Source organism: Narcine bancroftii, chromosome 4 (genome assembly GCF_036971445.1).
Source record: "Narcine bancroftii isolate sNarBan1 chromosome 4, sNarBan1.hap1, whole genome shotgun sequence".
Classification (NCBI taxonomy): domain Eukaryota; kingdom Metazoa; phylum Chordata; class Chondrichthyes; order Torpediniformes; family Narcinidae; genus Narcine; species Narcine bancroftii.
Window position 1 is genome coordinate 75,603,442 of NC_091472.1, and position 14,043 is coordinate 75,617,484.

The 14,043-nt window shown below is 34.8% G+C and overlaps 1 protein-coding gene across 2 annotated transcripts in view; it reads right to left on the reverse strand.

Moving 5' to 3' along the window:
• The window catches only part of LOC138760695 (utrophin-like), a 632,519-nt gene that overhangs the window by 304,338 nt on the left and 314,138 nt on the right, over positions 1–14,043 (reverse strand). For both annotated transcript variants that reach the window (XM_069931641.1, XM_069931640.1), the window contains 3 exons: positions 9,835–9,999; positions 1,354–1,488; positions 991–1,137 (listed from right to left, as the gene is read on the reverse strand). In XM_069931641.1, the coding sequence (XP_069787742.1) occupies positions 991–1,137; positions 1,354–1,488; positions 9,835–9,999 (447 nt within the window). The remainder of the gene's footprint in view (positions 1–990; positions 1,138–1,353; positions 1,489–9,834; positions 10,000–14,043) is intronic.

Genomic DNA, 14,043 nt, shown 5'->3' on the forward strand with positions numbered 1-14,043 from the left:
TATAACATTCCCATACAATGTCATGAATGTTGATTGATTCAGAGGACCAATCAGCTGTTCTGTGGTTTTAACCCTCTCAATGCAATTACTGCAGTTCATCAACAGGACCTTCTTGAGGAGAAATTTTCACATGCGACATGTGCAGAGTAGAAAATGCGGATGACAGACCTAATAATCAATGAGCATTTTAATCACTAATGCATGTCAAATCAGATTCTTCAGAAGAGAGCATATTCAAATACTTGCACAGTATTATAAAATTCTCAGAGGCATCGAAATGATCATGGCTTTGTTCTTGGCAGGTCGTGTTTAACAAATCTTAGAATTTTTCAAGGAGGTTACCAGGAAAGTTGATGTTGTCTTCAGAAAGGCCTTTGACAAGGTCCCACATTGGAGGTTAGTCCGAAGGTTCAGACGCTCGGTATTTTTGGTGAGGTAGTAAACTGGATTCAACATTGGCTTTAATAGAAACCAGAGAGTGGTAGTGCATAATTGCCTCTCTGACTGGAGGCCTCAAGGATCAGTGCTGAGTCCATTGATGTTTATCATCTGTATGATCTGGATGCTAAATGGATCAGCAAGTTTGCAGATGACTCAAAGATTGGAGGTGTAGTGGAAGGGATCTGGGCCAGCTGGAAAAGTGGCTGCATGGAACTTAATGGAGGCAAGTGTGAGCTGTTGCATTTTGAAAGGACAAACCAAGGCAGGACATGCATGGAAAATGGTGGGGCGATGAGTCGTGCCAGGAGAAGGAAGTGTACACAATAGCCATGTTTACGAGGTATTTAGACATAAACATACAAGGGAATGAAGGTGTATGATTCATGTCGACAGATGGATTTAGTTTATTTTGGCATCATGACTGGCACAGACATCATTTGCCAGACCTGTTCCTGTGCTGACTCTTCTATGTTCTTAGTTTATTTCATATAAATATTAAGAAACTACAGGACCAAAAGGTGCAAATTACAAGGAGCTTAATGTAACCACCTTCCGTCTTTTATCTTCAGAGCCATCATCCAACAATTTCTGTTCAATGTCATCCAGCCATTGCAGGAATTCGCTTTCCTCTCTTTTGTATTGGTACCAAGCCAGTGGAAGCTCTCCTTGTTGATCTTTCTGGATTAATTTGACTTCCTTCAGGCAAGAATAAAAATTGTTTTCAATTCCAGTGAGATCATTTCACATTAGTTTGATACAAACCACACAAAGCTACAATGTGGGGACCACATCCTAAGATATATAGTTCTATTCACACACAAGCTAACCCAAGCTGCTGAGCAATTCACACACTTAGACTAATTTTTCACAGTCTGTCATACACGATGGATCATGCATTAACTCTTCTCACACCTTAAGAGTGGCAAATTTTCTCCGAAGAAGGATCAATTTCCTTTGGAATTGTTTCCTCCTTTCATCATCAATAGTCTGCAGCAGGCTCTCCCCTTTCCGCAGCATTTCTTCCACATCTGCTTTCTCTTCATCCATCTAGAAAAACAGACTCTTATTTAGAAAGCACAGTATATAAAGATGCATACCTTTACATACTCCCAAGTACTTGATCACAAGATCAGACCCTCAAATGCATAAAGTGGACCCAAAATCAGAACTATTTCACCATCATATGAGGGATTACAATCATACAATTTGGATTTAAATAGTGCAGATTATGAAAAATAGGCCCATTAAAGTTCAAACCTGAACTATTTATAAAGGTGAGGGAGTTGAACAAAAAAAGTTTTAAGAATTTGTTCAAAATGATGCAAGGAGATAAGAGATATATCATTAGGTTCAGCGTAGATAATATTTATGAAAAACTGCAATAAACAGTGGAGGCTAATTTAACATATTTTCTTGCAAATATTATTTATTGAATCATGATGAATACCTTTACAACTGCCCCACCCTCCTTCCCTCACCCAACCACCCAAACCCACCTCCCAATTCAACCCTATATAATCCAAATACGGGCTCCAAGTTTTACGATAAAAAAAGATGATTATCATGTGAATAATATGTTCTCTTTTCCAATGGAATACAAGTCCTCAACTCTATATGCCATCTCTGAATACTCAAATCAGTCTCATTTTTTCAAGTAATTGCCAAACATTTTCTGGCCACAGCAAAAGCCAATCTCAAAAAAGCGATTTGAAATCTATTTAATTTCAATTCGAAGCTAATCCTCTAAATATTACCCAACAAAAACACCACAGGATCTTATAGAAATTTCACTTTCAAAATAACTTCTAAAAATTCCTTAAATTTATTCTGAAAGGGTTTCACATGACCAAATAGAATGTAAAAAGGAACCAACCTCCTTATGACATCTAAAACATAAATCTGAAGTAATAAAATTATATTTCCTTAATTTTTCTGGAGTTAAATATAATTGATGAATAAAATTATAATGAACCAATCGATACCTTACATTTACAATTTTAGTCAAACTATCCCTATATAAATTCATCCAATCATTCTGAAAAATACATATACCTAAATCTTTCTCCCATTTCAATCTAGATTTATGAATATCTGGCTTAAGCATTCTATTCTGTAATAAAGCATTCATCTCAGATATAAATCGCTTCTTACCACCCTCAGTAAGTAAAATTTCAAACTTAGATCATCTAGGTAACTGTAAAGTATGTCCAAAATTATCAAACAGTAAAGCTTTAATTTGATAATAAGTAAAAAAGAGTATTTGAAGATGTAACATATTTCTCTTTCATTCTTTGAAAAGAAAATATCCTGCTTCATAACAACCGTGCACCAATTTAATACCCTTTTGATCCCATAACTTCAAAAGTTGATTATTAAGTGTAATGGGGAAAAGCTTATTTTGATACAATAGAGTTTTACCTGATATCTTACCTTGAATTCTTGTGGCTTCATTTTTTTTTATACCATAAATCCATTAAATGTTTCAAAACAGGTAAATTATAATTACTCCAGCAACATTTATTTAACTTTTTGTCCCAACAAAATCAAAATAGTGCAGAGCCAATCATTTGCTGTATATAAATAACAACTTAAGATTTTTAACAGAAAAGATTCAATGGAAGGGAACAGGCCTTCCTTGTGCATCCATTATGTACTCAGCTTCAAATTGTTACCAATCATTTTCATACATTGTGGATGATGAAATGACATTTCATTAACATTGTTGGTCTTGTGCATTAGATGTTTCAGCTGGCATTCTGTCACACTTCAAAGAAAAGCATAATGAACAAAGGAAGTCTTCAAGGGAGCATCAAAATCATGAGAGCCAGCTGGGAAATAGCTTATTCCCACATTCTGTGGGATTTGTGGAATTCACTTAAATTGGTGCGGACTAGAAGGGCCGATATGGCCTGTTTCCGTACTGTAATTGTTATATGGTTAATTTACGATTCCATCTATAAATAAACTGATCCATCTTCTTCTCACCAATTTCAGATAGTTCATTATTAGCTCATATCAAAGGTTTATCTACTTCAAATAACTTATTAATAAATTTGTATTGCACTGCTTCATATTAATTTTGAAAATTAGGAAGTTGCAAACCTCCTAATTCATATTTGCAAGTTAATTTCTGTAATGATACCCTAACCATTTTATCCTTCCATATAAATTTCCTCACCAAAGCAGTTAAATCCTTTAAAATAAAATTGAAGAATCTTACAAGGAATAGACTGAAAAAAATACTGAATTTGAGGAAAAATATTCATTTTGATACAATTAACTCATCCTGTTAATGTAATCAGTAATTTTTTTCAACAATTCAAATCATATTTAATTTTAGACAATAAAGGCAAATAATTTAATTCATATAAATGACTGAAATTGCAATCTTCCTTAACCTGATCTGACCATTTAAATTTCACAATATGTCTACATGAAGAATAATCCATTTCAGAAAAGGGAATAATCTCACTCTTTTCCCAATTAATTTTATAACCTGATATCTCACCATACTGTTCTAATCTATCATGTTAGTTCCTCAAAGAATTCTGAGGTTCTGTTAAATGTATCAAAAATATCATCTGCAAACAAATTAATTTTAAATTAATCAGATTTCACCTTAATACCTTTAATATTACCATCTTGTCTAATCACCTGAGCCAAAGGTTCAATAACTAATGCAAATAAAGCTGATGACTAAAGGGTAGCCTTGCCTAGTTGATCTAGTCAACATAAAAGGTAATGATAAATGTCCATTTGTCACAACTCTAGCAATAGGACTTCTATATAATGCCTTAATCCAACCAATAAAAAAAGGGTCAAAATTTAAATTTCTCCAAAACTTTAAATAAAAAGCTCCACTCTACTCTATCAAAGGCCTTTTCTGCATCCAACGAAATAACAATTGGTTAGATTCCTCCCGAGAAACATTAATTAAAGAAAGCAACTTCACAATATTATCCTCTGAATAACTATATTTAATGAAATCTGCCTGGTCTAAATTAATTAAATCTGGTAAATATTTAGCTAACATATTAGCTAGAACCTTCACCACAATGTTATAACAACATTGAATAAAGAAATAGGTCTATAAGACCCTGCTTTCAGTGGATCCCTATCTTTCTTAAAGATAACTAATAATTACTTTAGGAAAATAATGAACCTCTGTCTCCTGCTTCAAATCATCCATCAATAAAGGAATTAATAAATCCTGAAATTCTTTATAAAATTCAGAAGTAAAACCATCATCTCCTGGAAACTTCCCACTAGGCATAGATCGAAGTGCATCTGTTATTTCTTTAGCAATAAAAGAAGCATCCAAATCCTTAACATCCTTATGACTCAAAAAGTACAAATCTGTAGATTTTCGCTGTTTATCTTTTTCTAAAATCTCTATCTCCTTCAATTTACTTACTTCAGCTACATGTTGTTTCTTAATGTTAGCAGTATAACTAATAATTTGTCCCTTCAAATAAGCTTTTAAAGCATCCCATAAAATAAATTTACTATCAATTCAATACATACTTATTTTCAAAAAAGCTACATTTGATCCCTTCTAAAATTACAAAGTATGTTTTTTGTAAACTTGATTTAAATTAAAAGAATCCAACATAAATTTCTCATCATCTATATTAGGAACAAAAATATTCATTAAAGTCCAACACTCATAAAAAAATTTACAATTAACAATCAAAAGTCTACCAACTGACTCAATAACTGATTCCAATTTATAAGATAACTTTTTATTAATCAAAATAACTACTCTTGCTTTCAAATTAAACGAAGACGCTATTACTTGTCCAACCCAATCTCTTTCCAATTTCTGATGTTCTCTCTCAATTAAATGCATCTCTTGCAAAAAAGCAACATCAACTTTCAATTATTTAATATACACCAACACTCTCTCTTAATCAGATTATTAAGACCATTAACATTAAAAGTAGCAAAATTAAATTTGCCATCATTACATATCATTTCAAAAACTACCTTACCACACATGGTAAAGCATCTCTTCATGGCAACCACAGAAAAAGGACCAAATGATCTCCTCAAAAGAAAAAGAAACCCCATACCCCCAAAAAATACAGTACAACAGTATTACCTCCCCCCCTCAATTATATGGAAGTGACTAATGCCACAAGGTGGCCAACTACTTCAAAAGGATCAGTAGCCAAACCACCTCCTCCAAACTGAAAAAAAATGAACAAATATTTCAAGTATTGTATGCTTCCTCCAGATCTCTATTAACTTGATCATCATCAATGTCAATCAACTGGTGAGATTCCTTCTCTCACCTTCCATTCTTCCCCTTCTGAACTGGAACAGACTGTTGGAAAAAGCTTTCTTGACTTTGCACCTGCTTATTATCGGGTAAAGATTTAGCAAATGTGAGAGGTTCAGCAGCATCACTGAAGATTGGAAGTCTCCATAAAAAACAGCAGGATATCAAAAAGCAAATTTTTATCTTTTCTTCCACAAAACAGCTTCTTTATGATGTTTAATAACAGCTTGACTCAAATCAGGATAAAAGAAGACTATTATTCTTAACTGCCATGGGGCATTGATTGCTTCTTGCATTTTGAACAGCAATTCTTAAGGTCAATTCTCTATCTTGATAGCGTAAACATCTAATCAGGATAGAACGTGGAGTTGACCTGGGAGAGGTTTCCTTCTTATCGCTCTATGAGCTCTATCCAATTCTAAACCATTCAGGAAATATTCTTTCCCCAAAACTTCAGGAATTCAATTCAATTCAAAAAACTGAACCAGATCCGGACCTTCAAAATCTTCCAGAAGACCAACAATTTTAACATTATTCCTTTGACTTTGATTCTCCAACACATCAATTTTCTTCAATAAATCATTTCTCCAAATTTCCCAACCAGTGAATGAATTCTCCATCTGACTCATCTTTTCTTCACATTGTTTCATGTCATCCTTACAATCACGAAGATCCTCTTCAATCTTCTTAAATTTATCTTGCATTTTATCCACCAATTTCACACACACTGCAACATCCAACTTAATTGAAGATATTTCCCCCTTCATATCATTAAGTTGTTCCTTCATAGAGGAAAAACCTTGACCCATCTGGGTTGCCAAATTTTCTATCTGTTTAGATATATCAATTTGTGATGGTGGATCTGAATAATGAGGGTCAGATTTAACTTTGTTGAAACTTGTTTAACTATGGGCCTACCCTAGTACATGACAGTTTCTTCCTCCTCCATACCTTGATAAATTTCTTCTTCTTCCAGACCTCCAGTGTCTCCTTCTTCCCCCTCCGTTGTTGCTGAGGGCATTTCAGCCCGACTGCGTTCGGACCCCCCCCCCCTCCTGTCAGCCCAGGATCGCTGAGCCGAGAGAAGTCATGTCCTCCCGCAGCCTGGGCCACACTCGATATAACGCCTCCTCCTGGTCTGGAGGAGGACGACATTGAGTGCCAGCGTTATCTTCCGCAACGATGTGTGAAGTTAACACCAGAGTCGAGTGAATGAATCTAACCGAGGGACTGCCATTGCGGTCTTGGATGAGAAGGAATCGACTCCGGAGGCTCCACTTTGAAGGTAGGCCTAAGTTCTTCTCTACTTGATAGCTGTTTGGAAGACTTTTTTTTTTAAACTGCTTGTGCTTTTGTTTTCCTCATAATTGCTTCCATAATATATCAGCAATATCTAATATTTTCTGAAAAAATTTTAAAACTTTAAAAGTTTTGCCAGGGAGATAAGTTTCTGAAAGGAAAGAATTTGCAGAAATATGGGGAAACAGCAAGGAAATAGGAATGGTGCTATTGCAGAGAGATAGTGTGGACTCAGTGGGCCAAATGGCCTTCTTAGATGCTATGATCATTTTCTGATTAACTGTACATAAAAACAAAGACTGATAGTGCAGCCAATAAAAACAATAGCTTGGATCTCCAATATGGAGGCCCTGAAAGCAAATGCAAGAATATCACTTAGGCTATCATAGCACATGCATCCAGAGCTCGAATACAATTTCCTACATTTTTTTATCGTAACTTACATTAAATTAAAATCTCCCAAGTCCAATATCAGCTTGGGAGGATAGCTGCCAAATATATTTTAAGTAGAAAACTTATAAATATCATACGGGGGGAGTTTTCTCAGAATTCCAAGCAAAATTCATTGCTACGTGCCTGAAGTGAAAAGCAATAAGCTAAATCACAATGCCTATTCAGTACACCAATTAAAACAAGGATCATAGCTAAGGATGCAACTGGTCCCAGGTCCATACATTATGGGAAACAAATAGATTGACAACAGTAAAAAGCAGTGAGCAGAAGGGCCAATTAATGCCATTGCTATTGTAGAAAACCACAGGTTAAAAGAAGTTGCACTCCCATTTAATTTTAAAGGTTTACAAATGTCCAGGCAGCAAATTTGATTTGCACCAGTTGAGATATAACACATCAAATGCAAATCCTATTAACCACAGTAGTCAAATTGGACAGCACAGAAACAGTTATTTCAGCCCACCACACCAGTGTCCACCCTTTTCTATGGATCCCATTGGCTTGCATTTGGACCATATTGTTCTATGCTTTACCTATTTATATATCTATCTAAATGCCTCTTAAAAGTAGTGATTCTATCAGATTCCACCAATCCCTCAAACCTTTCAGAATTCCTTCCTCTCCTAAATCTAGGGTCAGTGCCATGGGGGTGGGTGGGGGTGGGTGGGGGTGGGTGGAATCATTAGCAGCCCATGCTCCCCAAATGAGTTATTGTGCCCCCTCACCCTCCCGGTCTGACAGTGCTGCTGCCACCTCCCCCAGTCTGATGCCACTGAAAAATCAGTGCTCCCCCTACAGTTAGCCTAATGCCCCTCGATCAGATGCCAACTCTACTTGAGGTAAATCTATTCCCTGTTTTTAAATACCCCTACGATAGGACAAAGAATCATAAATCTCCAACTCATTTGCCTCTTAGAAGTTTTCATACTTCTATTAGGTTACGCCTCAATGCTCTCTATTCTAAGGAAAACAAACATACCCTTTCCAATCTCTCCCCATTATTCAAATCCTCCAATCTGAGTGACATTCTTGTAAATCTTCTCCATACTCCATCACACATAACCACATCCTTCTTCACATGCGGCTACCAGAATGAGGCACAAAACTCCCAGTGCAGTCTAACCTGTGTTTATTTTTTGAATATTTTATTTTTAACTTTTTCCATACATGTAATTAAGAATCAACTAATATATTATAGAAATTTAACTTTAAGAAAGGTGCAATCATTATAATCCCTCCCCCTTCCCCCTCCCCACCAAACCCCTCCCAAAGAAGTTGAAATACAGGTACACGATCCTTTATCCGGACTTCTAAAATCTGGAAAGCTCCAAAATCCAGTAAGTGGGGAGAGAGACGCCCGGCACTTGGGGGAGGTGACCGGGCAGCCGGCGCTCAGGGGAGGCAACCGGCACTCGGGGGAGACGGCCGGGAGGCAGCCGAAAGACCAGCGCTTGGGGGTAGCTGCCGGGCAGCCAAGGGACTGGCGCTCGGGGGAGGTGGCCAAGGGACCGGTGCTCAGGAGAAGCGTCTTACGCTCGGGGGTGTGGCCAGGCGGCTGAGGGACCGGTGTTTGGGGGAGATGGCCAGGCGACTGGAAGGGGGTGGGGGTGGATACGGCAGCACAATCCAAGTGGGCTTTCTGAAATCTGGTATATTGATAGATTTAACTTGGGTCTTGTTCCTTCTATATTCCCTAATAAAAATAAATATGGATTTTGTGGAAATACAATACCTGTAACCTGTTCTAAAAAATTCCCTTAGCCCACCCAGAAAGGTCTTACCTTGGAACATGACCAAGTTGAATGCAAGAAAATTCCAATCTCCTCACCACACCTAAAACATTGATCTGATATCGTTCTGTTCAACTTTTGTGGTGTAAGGTATAGCTGATGTAAAAAATTATATTTAACTAATCTATATCTTACAAGCATAACTTCTTCACCACCCTACGTACCCTCATTGCCACATGAAGGGAACTGTGGGCTTGCATCCCTTGGATCTCTCTGTTCATCAAATATTTCTTCGTGTCATTATTTACTCAATATACCTAACCCCTATTTGATTTTCCAAAATGCTTCACCTCCCACTTGTTAAGATTAAATTCCACCTGCCAACACTCCACCTAATTTTTTATTTCATTTGCAGCCTTTTTCAGTCCTAGACAACCTTTCCCACAATCTACAATACCACCAGCAAAGAATTTGCAATTGGCTCTCATGTTCCTAAAAAGGCAAGAGGCTACACAAACAGCAGTAAATACTCCATGATAGGTTCTTGATGTTATTGCATGAAGCTATTTTTAAGGTAATCAAATATTTGATTCTATGATAAAACTGCATATTTTACAATTCATTATATACCTCATATATTTCTTCACAACACTCCAACTTTCTTTCCAAGTTGTTTATTTTAATTTGGAGCTCAGATTCAATGCAATCTATATCAATGCTTGAAGTTACATCAGTCTTCAGACCTGATTGAAACACATTTTCATGGCTTGTAGGTACTTGTATTGCTGCTTCCATCTGCAATTACATACAATAGATTAGTTTTTTTTTAAATCCATTTTATGTTAATTGCTTATTTTATAATTATAGTGTTGAGTATACAGTAAAACCTCGTTATAACGCGATAGTTGGGGTCCAAGAATTCATACCGCGTTACAGCCGAGTCGCGGAACAGATGCATAAGTGTCATGATTCAGGAAGCAGGAAAACAGAATACTGTGACTCAAACCCTATAATAAGACCTTTAAGACCTTTAAACTCCACATACAGGTACACAATCCTCTATCTGGAACCTTTGGGGGACTGTGTGTTCCAAATTTTGGATTTTTCCAGATTTCGGAAAGCCTACCCGAATTGTGCTGCCAGATCCACCCCCACCCATTTCCAGTAGCGCTGCCATCTCCCCCTCACCCACCCGACTTTCGCTGCCAGTCTCCCCCCTCGCCCACCCGACTCGCACTGTCTGTCTCTTGCCTGCCCGACTCGCACTGCCGGTCTCCCCCCCTCACCCATCATAAGAATCCATTTTTGAGTTTGTGGCTGTTAGCCTGGCATCCAAAAATCGATGTTTGGGGTCCACTGACACCCACGCTATAAGCGATTCCACGGATTAACTAATCATGTTCTAACGAGGTTTCACTGTAGTATGAGTCGCAGGTACCACAAAGTGCCAAAAAAATTTGAAACTAAACCAAGTACCGAGCAGTTGAGGTTTAATTTGAACTTAGCCAATATGCCCCAAAATTAAGCAGTGGAAAGATTTAACAAAAGAATTACTAATTTTAGAGCACTGACATCTGAAAGTAATGCTACTAAAAAATAGAGAAATTAGAAATAGGGATTACAGCCATAATAGAGAAAATACAATTGCCACATACAATTTGTTCAGGGGACTTTTTGATTTTAGTTCCATTATTCATGAAGTTTAATATAAAAACAGAAAAAACTCAACATGTCAGCCAGTAATTATGCAGAGAGAAAAATGTTTAACATTTCAGGTCAATGTCCTTTCATCAGAAACAATGAAATAGCATGTTCAATATATGGTTAACTTTATAATTTTATTTAAAATCAACACATATAACAATTGAGAAAAATTATATATCACATTATTATAAAACTTAAATACATGTTGATTTGTATAAAGAAAGAAAAGAAAAAAACTACAGAAAAAAAACATCTAAACCCCAACTAATCCCTCCCTCCCAATCCCTACTACCCCTACTAAAAAAAACATCTAAATGCTAAAATACATAATAAACATAATTATATATTGAATTGGATTGCTTCAGAAGACACTCAAAGATCCAAAAGACATTTCACTAGGAAGCATTATTTATTTTTAAGGAAGACTTCTCCGGTCTGGAAGATTCAAAGGAGTTATTTATCATTTCAAACCCAATGTTCGAGCATAAAGGCTCCAAATCTGTAAAAATACAGAATATTTACCTCTCAAATTATATGTAAATTTTTCTAATAGAATATGACTTTGAACCTCTGCTTGCCATCTTCCTAATGTTAATGAAACATCTGATTTCCAAGTAACAGCAATATATTTCCTTGCTATCACCAAAGCTAATTTAACAAATTTCAACTGAAAATCTGATAAAGGTAATTTAGAAGTTATATTTTCAAAATTTCCCATCAATAATAATTCAGGGTTCAATGGAAAAACAACACCTGCAACATGTTGTAAAAACTTACAAATAGAAATCCAAAAAGGGTCAATTTTGGAGCAAGACCATATAGAATGAATAAAAGTTCCAATATCTTCTCCATACCTAAAACATTGATCTGATGTATTCAATTTCTGTGGTGTAATATACAATTAATGTAAAAATTATAATGAAGTAATCTATATTTTACATTAATTGTATTAGACATAACTTCTTTACATAAATTTTGCCAAATTTGTTGATCTATTAATATATTTAAATCTTGTTCCTATCTTTCTCTTGACTTAAATAAACCTAATTTAGGTGCTTTTTCTTATAACATCATATATGCTATTGAAATAAACTTTTTGACCATTCCATCAACAACTAACTATTCTAAATCCGTAGGATCTTTTAAAACCATATCTTGTCCTAATTTCTCTCTTAAATAAACTCTTAATTGAAAATAACAAAAAAATGTATTACATGAGATATCATAATTTTTAACTGATCAAATGACATCAATCTACCATTTTCATAACGATCCCCTATTTTACAAATCCCTTTAATATACCAAATATTTAAAAAGGATTATCTTTTGAAAAAAATACGAGGATTAATTAATGGGGATTTTAGCAACAAAAGGCTTGCACTATTTTCTAACTTAACCTAATTCCAAACATTAATCAAATGTTTCAATAATGGAGTATCTCTGTCAGTAACTATTGACCTTGGTTCCCATTTATAAATAAATTCCTCAGGTATAGTTTCTCCTATCTTATTTAACTCAATTTCCATCCTTGATGATTTCATATTCCCAAATAGAGAAACAAGAAACCTTAATTGTACTGCTTTATAATAATTCTTAAAATTAAGAAGGTGTAATCCACCTAATTCATATTTCCTTGTTAATTTTCTAACAATATTCTTGCCATCTTACCTTTGCAAAGAAATTTCTTAATTTGCTTATTTAAATCCTCAAAAATATTTTGAGATACAGAGATTGATAAAGTCTGAAACAAATATTGAATTCTTGGAAAAATATTCATTTTAATACAATAACTTCCAATTAAAGTAATAGGTAAATTTGTCCATTTATTCAAATCTTAACTTATTTTCTTAAATAATGGAATATAATTTATTTATATATTTTTTTCCAAATTATTTTTTCTATGTATTTCTAAATATTTAATCCCAGTATCAGTCCACTTAAATTGAATATCTTTTTGACATTGTGAACAATCACCCTCACTCTTATCCCAATTATTTCATAATCTGAAACTCTTCCATAATCCATCAATTGTTTATAAATGTCTTGGTAATGATAATTGTGGTTGAATTAAATATACCAACACAATCTGCAAATAGACTAATCTTATGCTTGGTTTTATTTACCACAAAACCTTTCAATTGTTGGTCCATACAAATCATTTGTGCAAGAGGTTCTATAGCCAAAGCAAATTGAATTGCATTCAATAGCCAAAGTCAACTTGATCACGTCAAATTCAGTTGTGATATCCGTTCATTAGTTATTACCTTAGCTTTCTTCTTTGGCTTGGCTTCGCGGACGAAGATTTATGGAGGGGTATGTCCACGTCTGCTGCAGGCTCATTGGTGACTGACAAGTCCGATGTGGACAGGCAGGCACCTGAAAGAATCCAATTCTAATCTATCAAAACCTTTTTTCTGCATCCAATGCAATGGCAACACTTAAATCCTTTTTTCTTTTGTGCTAAGTGAATTTTATTTAATAACCTTACTATATTTTCAGAAGTTTGTCTATTCTTAACAAAACCAGTTTGATCCATATTTATTAATTCAGGAATTAATTCAAGACAATTATTAATTCTATTTGCTAATACCTTTGCCACAATTTTATAATCAACATTTAACAATGAAGCTGGTTTTAATGGATGTCTATCTTTTTTTAGGAATAACTGTAAATATCACTGTGGAAAAAGTTTCTGGAAGAATATGCAATCTAAAAGCTTGTTCTATTATCTGAATAAATAAAGGCATTATTAATTCTTTAAATTCTTTATAAAATTCAACTGGGAATTTATCTTCTCCAGGAGATTTATTATTTTGTAAACAATTAAGTGCTTCATAAACTTCTTACTCATAAGCGTCTTGGCATATCCAAATCATCTTTATCTATCTCAGTTAATCTAGGTAATGTTATTTGTGACAAATAATTATCTATAATAGTTTCATCCTGTAAGGATTCTAATGTATATAATTTTTCATTAAATTCCATACAAGTTTCATTTATTTATTGTGGTTTAAATGGCATTTTATTATTATCTTGTTGTATTGCATTTATCATCCTTGAAGTCTATTCCGCTTTTAATTGCCAAGCTAAAACTTTGAGATCTTTCTTCTAATATTTCTGTTTAGATCTTAGAAT